Genomic DNA, 9,085 nt, shown 5'->3' on the forward strand with positions numbered 1-9,085 from the left:
ATCATCTTTTTACAGCTTTGTTGGAGGAGATGAGGAATTAAGTAAGAGGCGCTAACAAAATAAAGCTAAGGCAAAATAGATTTACTACAGAAGATAGGTGGTGGGAGCAACCCCCAAAACAAAAAACAAAAAAGGAAAAAGAAAAAAGCATTTTTAGTTTAAAATGCTAGCCAGGTAGGCGCCAGGTAAGACGGGTTGGCGAAAAAGCAAAAAGCATGTGAGGGGAAGGCCAGGTGTGAATCCGGCCAAAAAGAAGAAGAAGAAGAAGCAGGCCCCCAATGTCTCTCTCTGTCTCTCTGTCTCTGTGTGTGTGTGTGTGTGTCCACACACACAAAAAAAAAAAGAAAAAAGAAAAGAAAGGAAATTGATAATTGAGCCTACCCGATTAGGGCCTTAAAGGAACAGAGACTTACACTCACTCACACATACATACATACATACATACATACATACACACACATATCCTCCTCCAGAAGAAAAAACGAAGAAGAAAGAAGCAGCACCGAACACGAACATTTGTTCTGAATAGGGAGAGAGTGAGCTTTTAGAGAGGCCAGCCACAGACAATTCGAATTCACCTCCTTTGAAGAAGAAGAAGAAGAAGCAGAAGCAGAAATCATGAGTAAAGAGGCGACATTTGAGGTGGAGGCTGGAGGGGCTGCGCCCGCCAGGAAAGACTACAGTGACCCTCCACCTGCTCCCTTGATCGACGCCAACGAGTTTGCATTGTGGTCATTCTATCGGGCCATCATCGCGGAGTTCGTGGCCACCCTCCTCTTCCTCTACATCACCATCGCCACCATCATCGGTACACAGAAGGACCCATGTGGCGGCGTCGGCGTCCTTGGCATCGCTTGGGCTTTCGGTGGCATGATCTTCGTCCTCGTCTACTGCACGGCCGGCATCTCAGGTATAATAATAATAACACACCACCTTAAGAAAAAAACGCTCTACAATTGCGCATTAAGCCTACTTAATTCCTTTCCAACCTCTTCTCTGCCTTCCAGCTAAGTTTAGACTGAACACCCCTACTAAATCCGTGGAATTAATGCATCATGTTTCCTTGACTCTCTTTTCTGGTTAATTTCCCCCCCTCTAATGTCCACTTCATTCCTCTTTTTTTTTTCCCCTTCAAAATTTAAGATGTCTTCTTCTCTAATTACGTCCTTATTTTTCCCTTCAAAATTATATCTCTTCTTCTCTAATTACGCCCTTGTTTTTTCCCTTCAAAATTTCGGATGTCGTCTTCTCTAATTACGTCCTTATTATTTTTATCCCCCCACCTGAAAGCCATGCAATTCCACTTCCACACCCATAATTCTCACCTCCCTCCTTCGTTTTCTCTTCTTAACTAAACTATATGGCCCTGCCCTGCCCTCAGTTCCCGCACTGATTTGGCCTGAAATTACAGGCCTTCAACTGCTCATCATCACTCGTAATTCCTTCTCAAAATTTATGCGCATAGCTGCCCTCTTTCTCTCTCTCTCTCTCTCACTAAACTCCTCACCCCCATCCCATGTCTATACGCCGGAGCTTTCATCTCCTTACTCATTCATGCCTGCTGTTTGGGTGTGTGTGTGTGTGTGTGTGTGTGTGTGTGTGTGATGTACCAGGAGGTCACATCAACCCTGCGGTAACGTTCGGATTGTTCCTAGCAAGGAAAGTGTCGCTACCCAGGGCGGTGGCCTACATTGTGGCGCAGTCGCTGGGGGCCGTCTGTGGAGCCGGGCTGATAAAGGGCTTCCAGACAAGTCTGTACGTGTCAGGGAAAGGCGGCGCCAACATAGTGGCGCATGGCTACACCAAGGGCATCGGCCTGGCCGCCGAGATCATCGGCACCTTCGTCCTCGTCTACACCGTCTTCTCCGCCACCGATCCTAAGCGCAGCGCCCGCGACTCCCACGTCCCGGTATATATATTTCTTTCTTTCTCCATTCATGCCTCTCTTTTCTGCCTGTTTCCCTCTCTCTGTGTTTTGTTCTGTTACATAATTCATTTGTTCGTGTAGTCTCTTCGTTAGTGAGTGAGTCGCCTATAACAGGTTAAGTAGAGTTTTAGATGTGTAAAGTTCATGATAAGAGGATGACAGACAAGTCTTCGTCTTTCTTCTTCTTCTTCTTCTTCTTATTTTACATTCTTTGAAGTCCCCCCCCCCCCCCCCGTCTCTCTCTCTCACGTGTCAAAAAGATAAGGTTGCCCCCCCCCCCCCCCCCCGCAAAACAATAATAATATCACTCATAAAAGTTTGTTGTTGTAAATTAAATAAAATCCGATCTTCGAGGAAAAAAAGTTTTGATAAACACACACACCCCCCACCTACCCAATTTTGATCTTTGAGTGCTGACTGAGGTTTCTTTGTTTGTTTGTTGTTCACCTTTACTTTTATTTACGCTTTTTTGGGTGAAGCGCACTCACTCAAGTGGAGCAGAGTGAGTGGTGTATGTACATATATATGTGTGTTTGTGTTGGGGGAGGGGGAATCAAGAATTGTCACTTTCACATTACGAAACGAATACATGTTGGACCCCCGAATTTTTGATCTTTTTCTTTTCCCTAGCTACATACATACATACATATTTACATATGATACGTTATGTCTGTAGGTCTTGGCACCTCTTCCCATTGGGTTTGCTGTATTCATCGTCCACCTCGCTACCATCCCCATTACTGGTACCGGCATCAACCCTGCAAGGAGCTTTGGGGCTGCCGTCATCTACGGACACGACAAGATATGGGATGAGCATGTAAGTGTTTCTTCATTCATTCTCTCTTGCACATGCATGTACACATGTAGGTCGTTTGATGTTTAGAAAAAGACCATTCACTACATAAAATTGGTTGCATTTCTTGTATGTTTGACCTCATGACCAACCAACCTTAACAGTTTTTTGATGTGCTACATAATTTTACTTACAATGTTTCCCCTACATCTTATACAGTGGATCTTCTGGGTTGGACCTTTCCTTGGGGCTGCTATAGCCGCTTTTTATCATCAATACGTACTTCGGGCAGGAGCTTGGAAGGCTTTCGGTTCATTCCGTAGCCAATCAAGCATCATATAAGAAGCAACATCATTAGGACTACATCATCTTTGGCTATTTGTATCATGCTTGCATCATGAGTGTTTGATTACTTGTACATGCACACATACAACACACCCTTCACTTTTCCTAGTTCCATTGCAATTGTTGCTTGTGACAAGTCTTTATTTGTACCATTTAACATGATGAACCATCTAGTTTGTTTTAGTCATGAGTATTTTATGGGGGGTTATTTGCATAATATTATTTCCTGTTTAATGAGATTGATTTTCTTCTCTTAATGAAGAATGGTGTCAATGTTGTCCTACATAGAGTTATGATTATGTTCACATTCTCATGTACTTTTTCATCGGCGTGCAAACTTTATACTTGGTTATTCAAAGTAAAGGGAGACACTTTTCTGGAAAAAAAAAAGAACAAAGTAAAGGAAGACACATGTCTCCCCTTATCAATGAACAATATAGCCTTCAATTTTGTGGTACATCGAATTATGATTGCTTTCGCATTCCTGTAAAGTTTATACTTTTTATTGAATATGAAAGTCACGAAGTATATGAAAGCAGACACACTAGGTCGACCCTCCTCCCCCCTCCTCCCCCCCCTAATTATCAACATCAATATTGAGTGTCAGAGTCTATCCACCCTACTGAGTTATGATGGCTCCCACTTTCTTGTTTGCATTTTCATTGAATGTGAGAATTATAGCCATCCAAATTCAAGCTCATAATGTTGAAAATTTATATTGGTTAAATAGGATTTCAGGGTAAGAATTTGACTTTTGGTAAGTGTTTTGATACGATGAAGGTCAGATAAGATATATGTTTGGTGCCTCTTTATTCTATATTTTTTTTATCCACAGAAAACTTTACAAATGTGAGGCCTGATGAACATGTCATGGGGTCTTGTGGTAGATTTCTCCTTTATCTTCAGTGATATATACATATTTATTTTTCAGTTTGTAAGAATTTGACTTTTGGTAAGTGTTTTGATACGATGAAGGTCAGATAAGATATATGTTTGGTGCCTCTTTATTCTATATATTTTTTATCCACAGAAAACTTAAGTTCACTCTCATGAAAACATGCAATCATATTGGTAATTGTGTGTCAAAGACACTCCAATATGATTGAGTGCAAAAGACACTCCAATGCGAAAACATGCAATCATATTGGTAATTGTCACATTAATACTCCGTCCGTGCCTACCATCAAATACAAACGCATTGTGGATATCGCGATTTCCAATTATGACTCAATCACCAATATGTTAGAACTAGGAAAACGATCTCCATCTCTTATTTCAGGTGAACTTATGTGAATTGTGCAAACACCCACTTTCTCATGCCGTTGGTAGAAGGCGGTGAGGTGGTTTGGCACCACTCATTCCTTTCTTTGGCCTATAATTGCTTATGTTTTGCTTAATTATGTTTTTAAAAACTCATTTTTTCAAAATTTAAGTAAACACATTTTACACAAACTTGGCCAACCTAAGACCGTGACTTAAATGAGTTGTCCAGTTCGCTTGATCAAGCAGGGATATGAAGAATTTTTTTATTCTGTTATGAGGACATATATTGCAAACTCTAGTACAAACATATCTTGGTAAACCATCTATGTTTTTTAAGATATGTCACACACATGACAATACCCTATGTGAATTTGGTCAATCTATCTTACATGTCCATTAAGACGCAATACTTGACTTTTGGTGGAACATGTTTCATAGTCTTCTTGGTTGGAATTTGAGGTTACAAGGGCTTAAACCATGGCCAAATAGGGGAATATGCCTTCAGCTTATCCCATTTACCTATATATAGGGTTCTTATTCCACCATATTCCACATCTAAACAAAGTCTGAGTGTATCATGATATGTCGTCAGTATGAGACAAATAACCCATTAAAAATATACTCTAATGTTGTTCTCAACGGGTATATTGTTGGCATAAAAGGCCAACTCTACCCAAGTGTATATCTAGTGTGAACACATGACTTATAGTTAGGGGTTAACTGTATATAAAGCCCAACTAAGTCATTGTAAGAGAGATAGATAGATAGATAGATAGATAGATAGATTATATTATCGTCTTCGGATGTCAAATATGACCTATGAGACCAAAAATATTACATTTGACATGATACGTGTGATAGTGAGTAGCGACTCTCGATGTTCAAGAACTTTACCAGTGAATGTTAATCGAGAGTGCACATTGTGGTTGTGAGAGGAATTCATGCAAGGATTGGGCTCGGTCGAAGAGATGTGGGAAGCATGGTCGAATATGATCAAAGGCAGAGCATTGTATCAAAGTGTGATACTCAGACTCACGAACTTCTTTACGACAAAATGTGCATAGCCGACCACTCTCATCACTTGTGCCCAAACGCCTTGTCTCACATCGCAATGCATGCGAGCTAAGTCACATGGAAGAAATGGTTCTGGTATGGGCTCTAACATGTATCGATGTGTATGGTTTCCCCGTTCCGCAAAGAATAGGAACATGTGTAGTATAATGTGTGAAGCCTCCACATTTGTCCCATGTCATGATACATTGGCTTTGCAAAAAGGCCTCATTTACAGAGGAATCTAGTGATGCATCATGAAGCAAGTGTCTCGCATCCCATCTACCAAACCATTTTTCTATATCTTACATCCAACCAGAGCACAAAATTTTGCTTTTATGCATCTTTTAGATCTTTTTGCTTATTTCCCATGCAATTTTAGGAAGTCAATGTGAGGGACTTTTTTGAACCTTGAGTATGTATTCAACAACCCTTTCCATGACCATGATCTCAATGGGAAGTGATCCCGTCTCAAGGAGGAGGGTGTAGGGCATTTGTTTCTTAGCTTGTAGAAACTTTGTAAGAAAATGTTTTTGGACATTTTCAAACTCTTTCCACATAGATTTAGGGATGCTACCGCCCCATACTTCCATCCCATAGAGAAGAGTCGGTGTCACCAAAGTGTCGAAATGATATTTCTTGAGGACCCAACACTTAATATCTCAAAGATTGCATGTGTTCTCAAATGCATAGTATGCTTGCTTACCCGCCTCTAAGCGGTGTGTAGCACATTTAATCCATCTATGATTTGAAGGAACTTCAAGGCCAAGATATTTGAAGCTTTCCACACATTCAATTGGCTCATTGTTGTACATAATGCACGGTTTATCTCTTTGTTGGCTCTTCACAAGCATAATCTTTGTGTAAAAGAATATATGTGACACGAATGAGGTTGGCTCGACAATGTTCGCCAACGGGCAAAAAGTTGAATCGGATATCGATTTTTAGCATAAGCGCTTTGGCCATGCCAACTATGAAAGGCTTTAAGAATTGCAAGCGAAACAATTTGTATTCAGCTTGCTGAAGTTTAGTGGCGAGAAGGCCCAAGTTTATGAAGCTATTGGCACTCTAGAAGAGAGACCGATTTCATTCCGGCTAAGTGGCCCGAATGAAGAGCTGAGTCAGAATGACTAGCTGAATGAAAAGCCAGCGAGCAGTGAAGACTTAGTGCGCAAGGAAGCAAGGAGATAGTATACGCACGAAGAGAAGGGGAAGATGAAGATGCCGGAGTATGGCACAAACAAAGATGCATCGGATTAGGGAGAATCCAATACCAACGAGAGCGAAGACGGACCTCTAGAGTTGAGGATAGAGGCGGCCAAGAGGGCCTTGAAATCAGTGAATGAGAAGTTACGCCAATCGACTCGCCACAAGAACCCGATGATCCGGTATGGTTACAATGAATACATTGTTGGGAAATAGGTCCCTCCAGATGGGAAGAGAGAAGAGATGAGTTGATAAGGAAATCGCCTGAGGCCGACAGGCCGAGGTCAAAACCAAAATTGTGTAGACAACCAACTTGGGAGACTATATCTCTAAATAGTCGAAATAAGCCTCTGTGGGCTATACTTGTAAATACTCCGAAAGTTGTACTAGTATATAAGGAACTAGGGAAAATCTTATTGTGTAGTAGTTGATCATTATTATAAAGTGAGAATGAGGTAGTTGCCTCTGTAACAGTGAGCGAGAGAGTGAGAGTGTAACTCCGTAACCGTCTATCAGACGAAGGAGAACTCGAGGTCGTTGTTGGCATAAAAGGCCGACTCCTTCCAAGTTGTATCCGTCCGACTGTGAACTCATTAATAAGTTAGGGCTTAGTATATAAGAGACTACCTAACATTGTAATGAGTGATGACGGATGACGAGAAGAGTATTGTATCTCTGTGTGAGAACGAAGCAATAAAGCTTTCCATTAAAGCTTGCACTGTGTAAGTCCATGCCAAGTCTATTTTCTATTTTCTGTCTGCGTTGTTTGCTATTCAGAACCGACAATAGATACATACACGTTTCCGCAAATCGTACACGTTACCCCCACAACTAGTATCAGAGCAAAATCTTTGTTGTTTGGCGGCAACAAACAACAGAACAAGCTGAAAGAAAAGACTAGGTCAGAAATCTCAAGTTCACAAACAGAATATGGCTTCAACATCCGGAATAGGAGTTGAAATCAGAAAATTTGACGGCAAAAAATTTGCCTTGTGGAAGGAGATGATGCAGGATGTGCTGATCATTCGAAGACAGGTCGAATCCATTTGGCACAACGAAAAACCTGCTTCAATGACAGCCGAGGAGTGGAGATCAACGGACGAAATCACATGCTCCACGACTTGAATGCATATGACCAAAAACGTCTATTTTAGCATGGCGAAAGAGATGACAACGTTGTTGTGGAGATCTGCGCTTACATGTTGGATCTAGGCGGGACCACCGGTTTCCAGAGGACCAAATCCTCCTACGCATGCCGCGTTGCCGGCCGATTTGGGCCCGGATGGTGTCCGGGTCAGACCTTGCCGGCCGGTTCTGGTTTCTCCCCAGAAGCGACCGGTGACCGTTCGTAGAGTGAGAAGGCGCACAACCATCCTTACCGCCCTTCTATTCATATGTACAAGGGTCAAAAGTGACACGGGTCACACACGCACACACACAACCCTACGCCAACTGGGGACACACGCACATATATGTACACATTGCCCGTTACCGCGTCGACTTCACACAGAGAGGAAAAAGGAGCCTGCATCCCAGGACTGATCGAGAGCACCAGGGCTCGTTCGCACGACAGGATCCTTGTGTAGGGCATGCCTCCTCCCAGAACGACCGCCTCCTGTCGCCAAGCCCCCTGCCAGAAGTGCACGGGCTAACCGGTACGAGAAGGGTCTTGACCAATAAGGAGAGAGACCTACCAACGAACTGCCCGACACATGGGCTCGACGCGAGCAACGGGAACCAACACCAACACCACCGCACACCCACACATCCCGAAGTGCCACAAAAACCCACAAGAAACCTACAAGAAACCAAAGATAATGCGCGCGTTGTCGGTCGCCTCAGCCGCGCTCACTCACTCTCGTCCACAGACGAACTCACGCCCTAACCCTAACAACAAACACCAACGCCCGAAACCCTAGCAGAGACAGGAATGGAGATACACAGATGGAAATGGAAACAAAAATTGACACTACGAGAAAGAGACTGACTGATGTTGTAATACATAGAACACAAAGCCCGCAAAGGGAACTCCGTGGAACCCCTAAGTAAAGAACAAAACTATTTAGGTCCCAACGGTTGGGAACCCCTGTACAAGAAGCACGCCCTCCCTTTTATAGAACAAGGAGAGGGTCGCGAGACTATGTGGGATAAATCCCATGATATACGGTATCCTTCCGTCCCGACTTTATTACCGTTCGGCGCCATAAAGGCATTCCTATTCCCTATACAAGTTCTACAAGAGTGGGTGCAGGTGGTGCACCTTGCCGATTCCTCCAATATCTCCCGGTTTCTCACCCTAGCCCAGAATGTTCATGACAACTTCCCATTGTGGGAGAAGCTACATGCCGTTTATGAAAAGAAGTCCTCATCTTCGAAACTGATTTTGATCAAACAACTGTTCAACATGAAGATGAGAGAGACCGATCCGGAAACCTCCCACATCAACACCTTTAGCCGGGTGTTGTCTGAGCTCTCGTCACAAGGGATCAACTTCGAAGAAG

General features: G+C 42.9%; 1 protein-coding gene across 1 annotated transcript; it reads left to right on the top strand.

Moving 5' to 3' along the window:
• The first annotated feature begins 519 nt into the window (after positions 1–519).
• LOC147863155 (putative aquaporin PIP2-8) lies at positions 520–3,248 on the top strand. Its single transcript, XM_087320759.1, has 4 exons — positions 520–910; positions 1,614–1,909; positions 2,604–2,744; positions 2,940–3,248. Exons 1-4 carry the CDS (start codon positions 619–621, stop codon positions 3,060–3,062), a joined length of 852 nt encoding a protein of 283 aa, XP_087176885.1. The 5' UTR covers positions 520–618; the 3' UTR covers positions 3,063–3,248.
• The last annotated feature ends 5,837 nt before the right edge of the window (positions 3,249–9,085 follow it).

This window comes from Azolla caroliniana, unplaced genomic scaffold (genome assembly GCF_043228905.1).
Source record: "Azolla caroliniana isolate FFs.n. ecotype wild unplaced genomic scaffold, voAzoCaro1.0.p SCAF_6, whole genome shotgun sequence".
NCBI classification, from domain to species: domain Eukaryota; kingdom Viridiplantae; phylum Streptophyta; class Polypodiopsida; order Salviniales; family Salviniaceae; genus Azolla; species Azolla caroliniana.

Bases quoted from the DNA above. Each gene is read 5' to 3' on its own strand.
- LOC147863155 (XM_087320759.1), top strand. From the start codon at position 619: ATGAGTAAAGAGGCGACATTTGAGGTGGAGGCTGGAGGGGCTGCGCCC. The intron at 911-1,613 runs GTATAATAATAA...GTGATGTACCAG, and splicing joins CTGCACGGCCGGCATCTCAG to GAGGTCACATCAACCCTGCG. The intron at 2,745-2,939 runs GTAAGTGTTTCT...CATCTTATACAG, and splicing joins ACAAGATATGGGATGAGCAT to TGGATCTTCTGGGTTGGACC.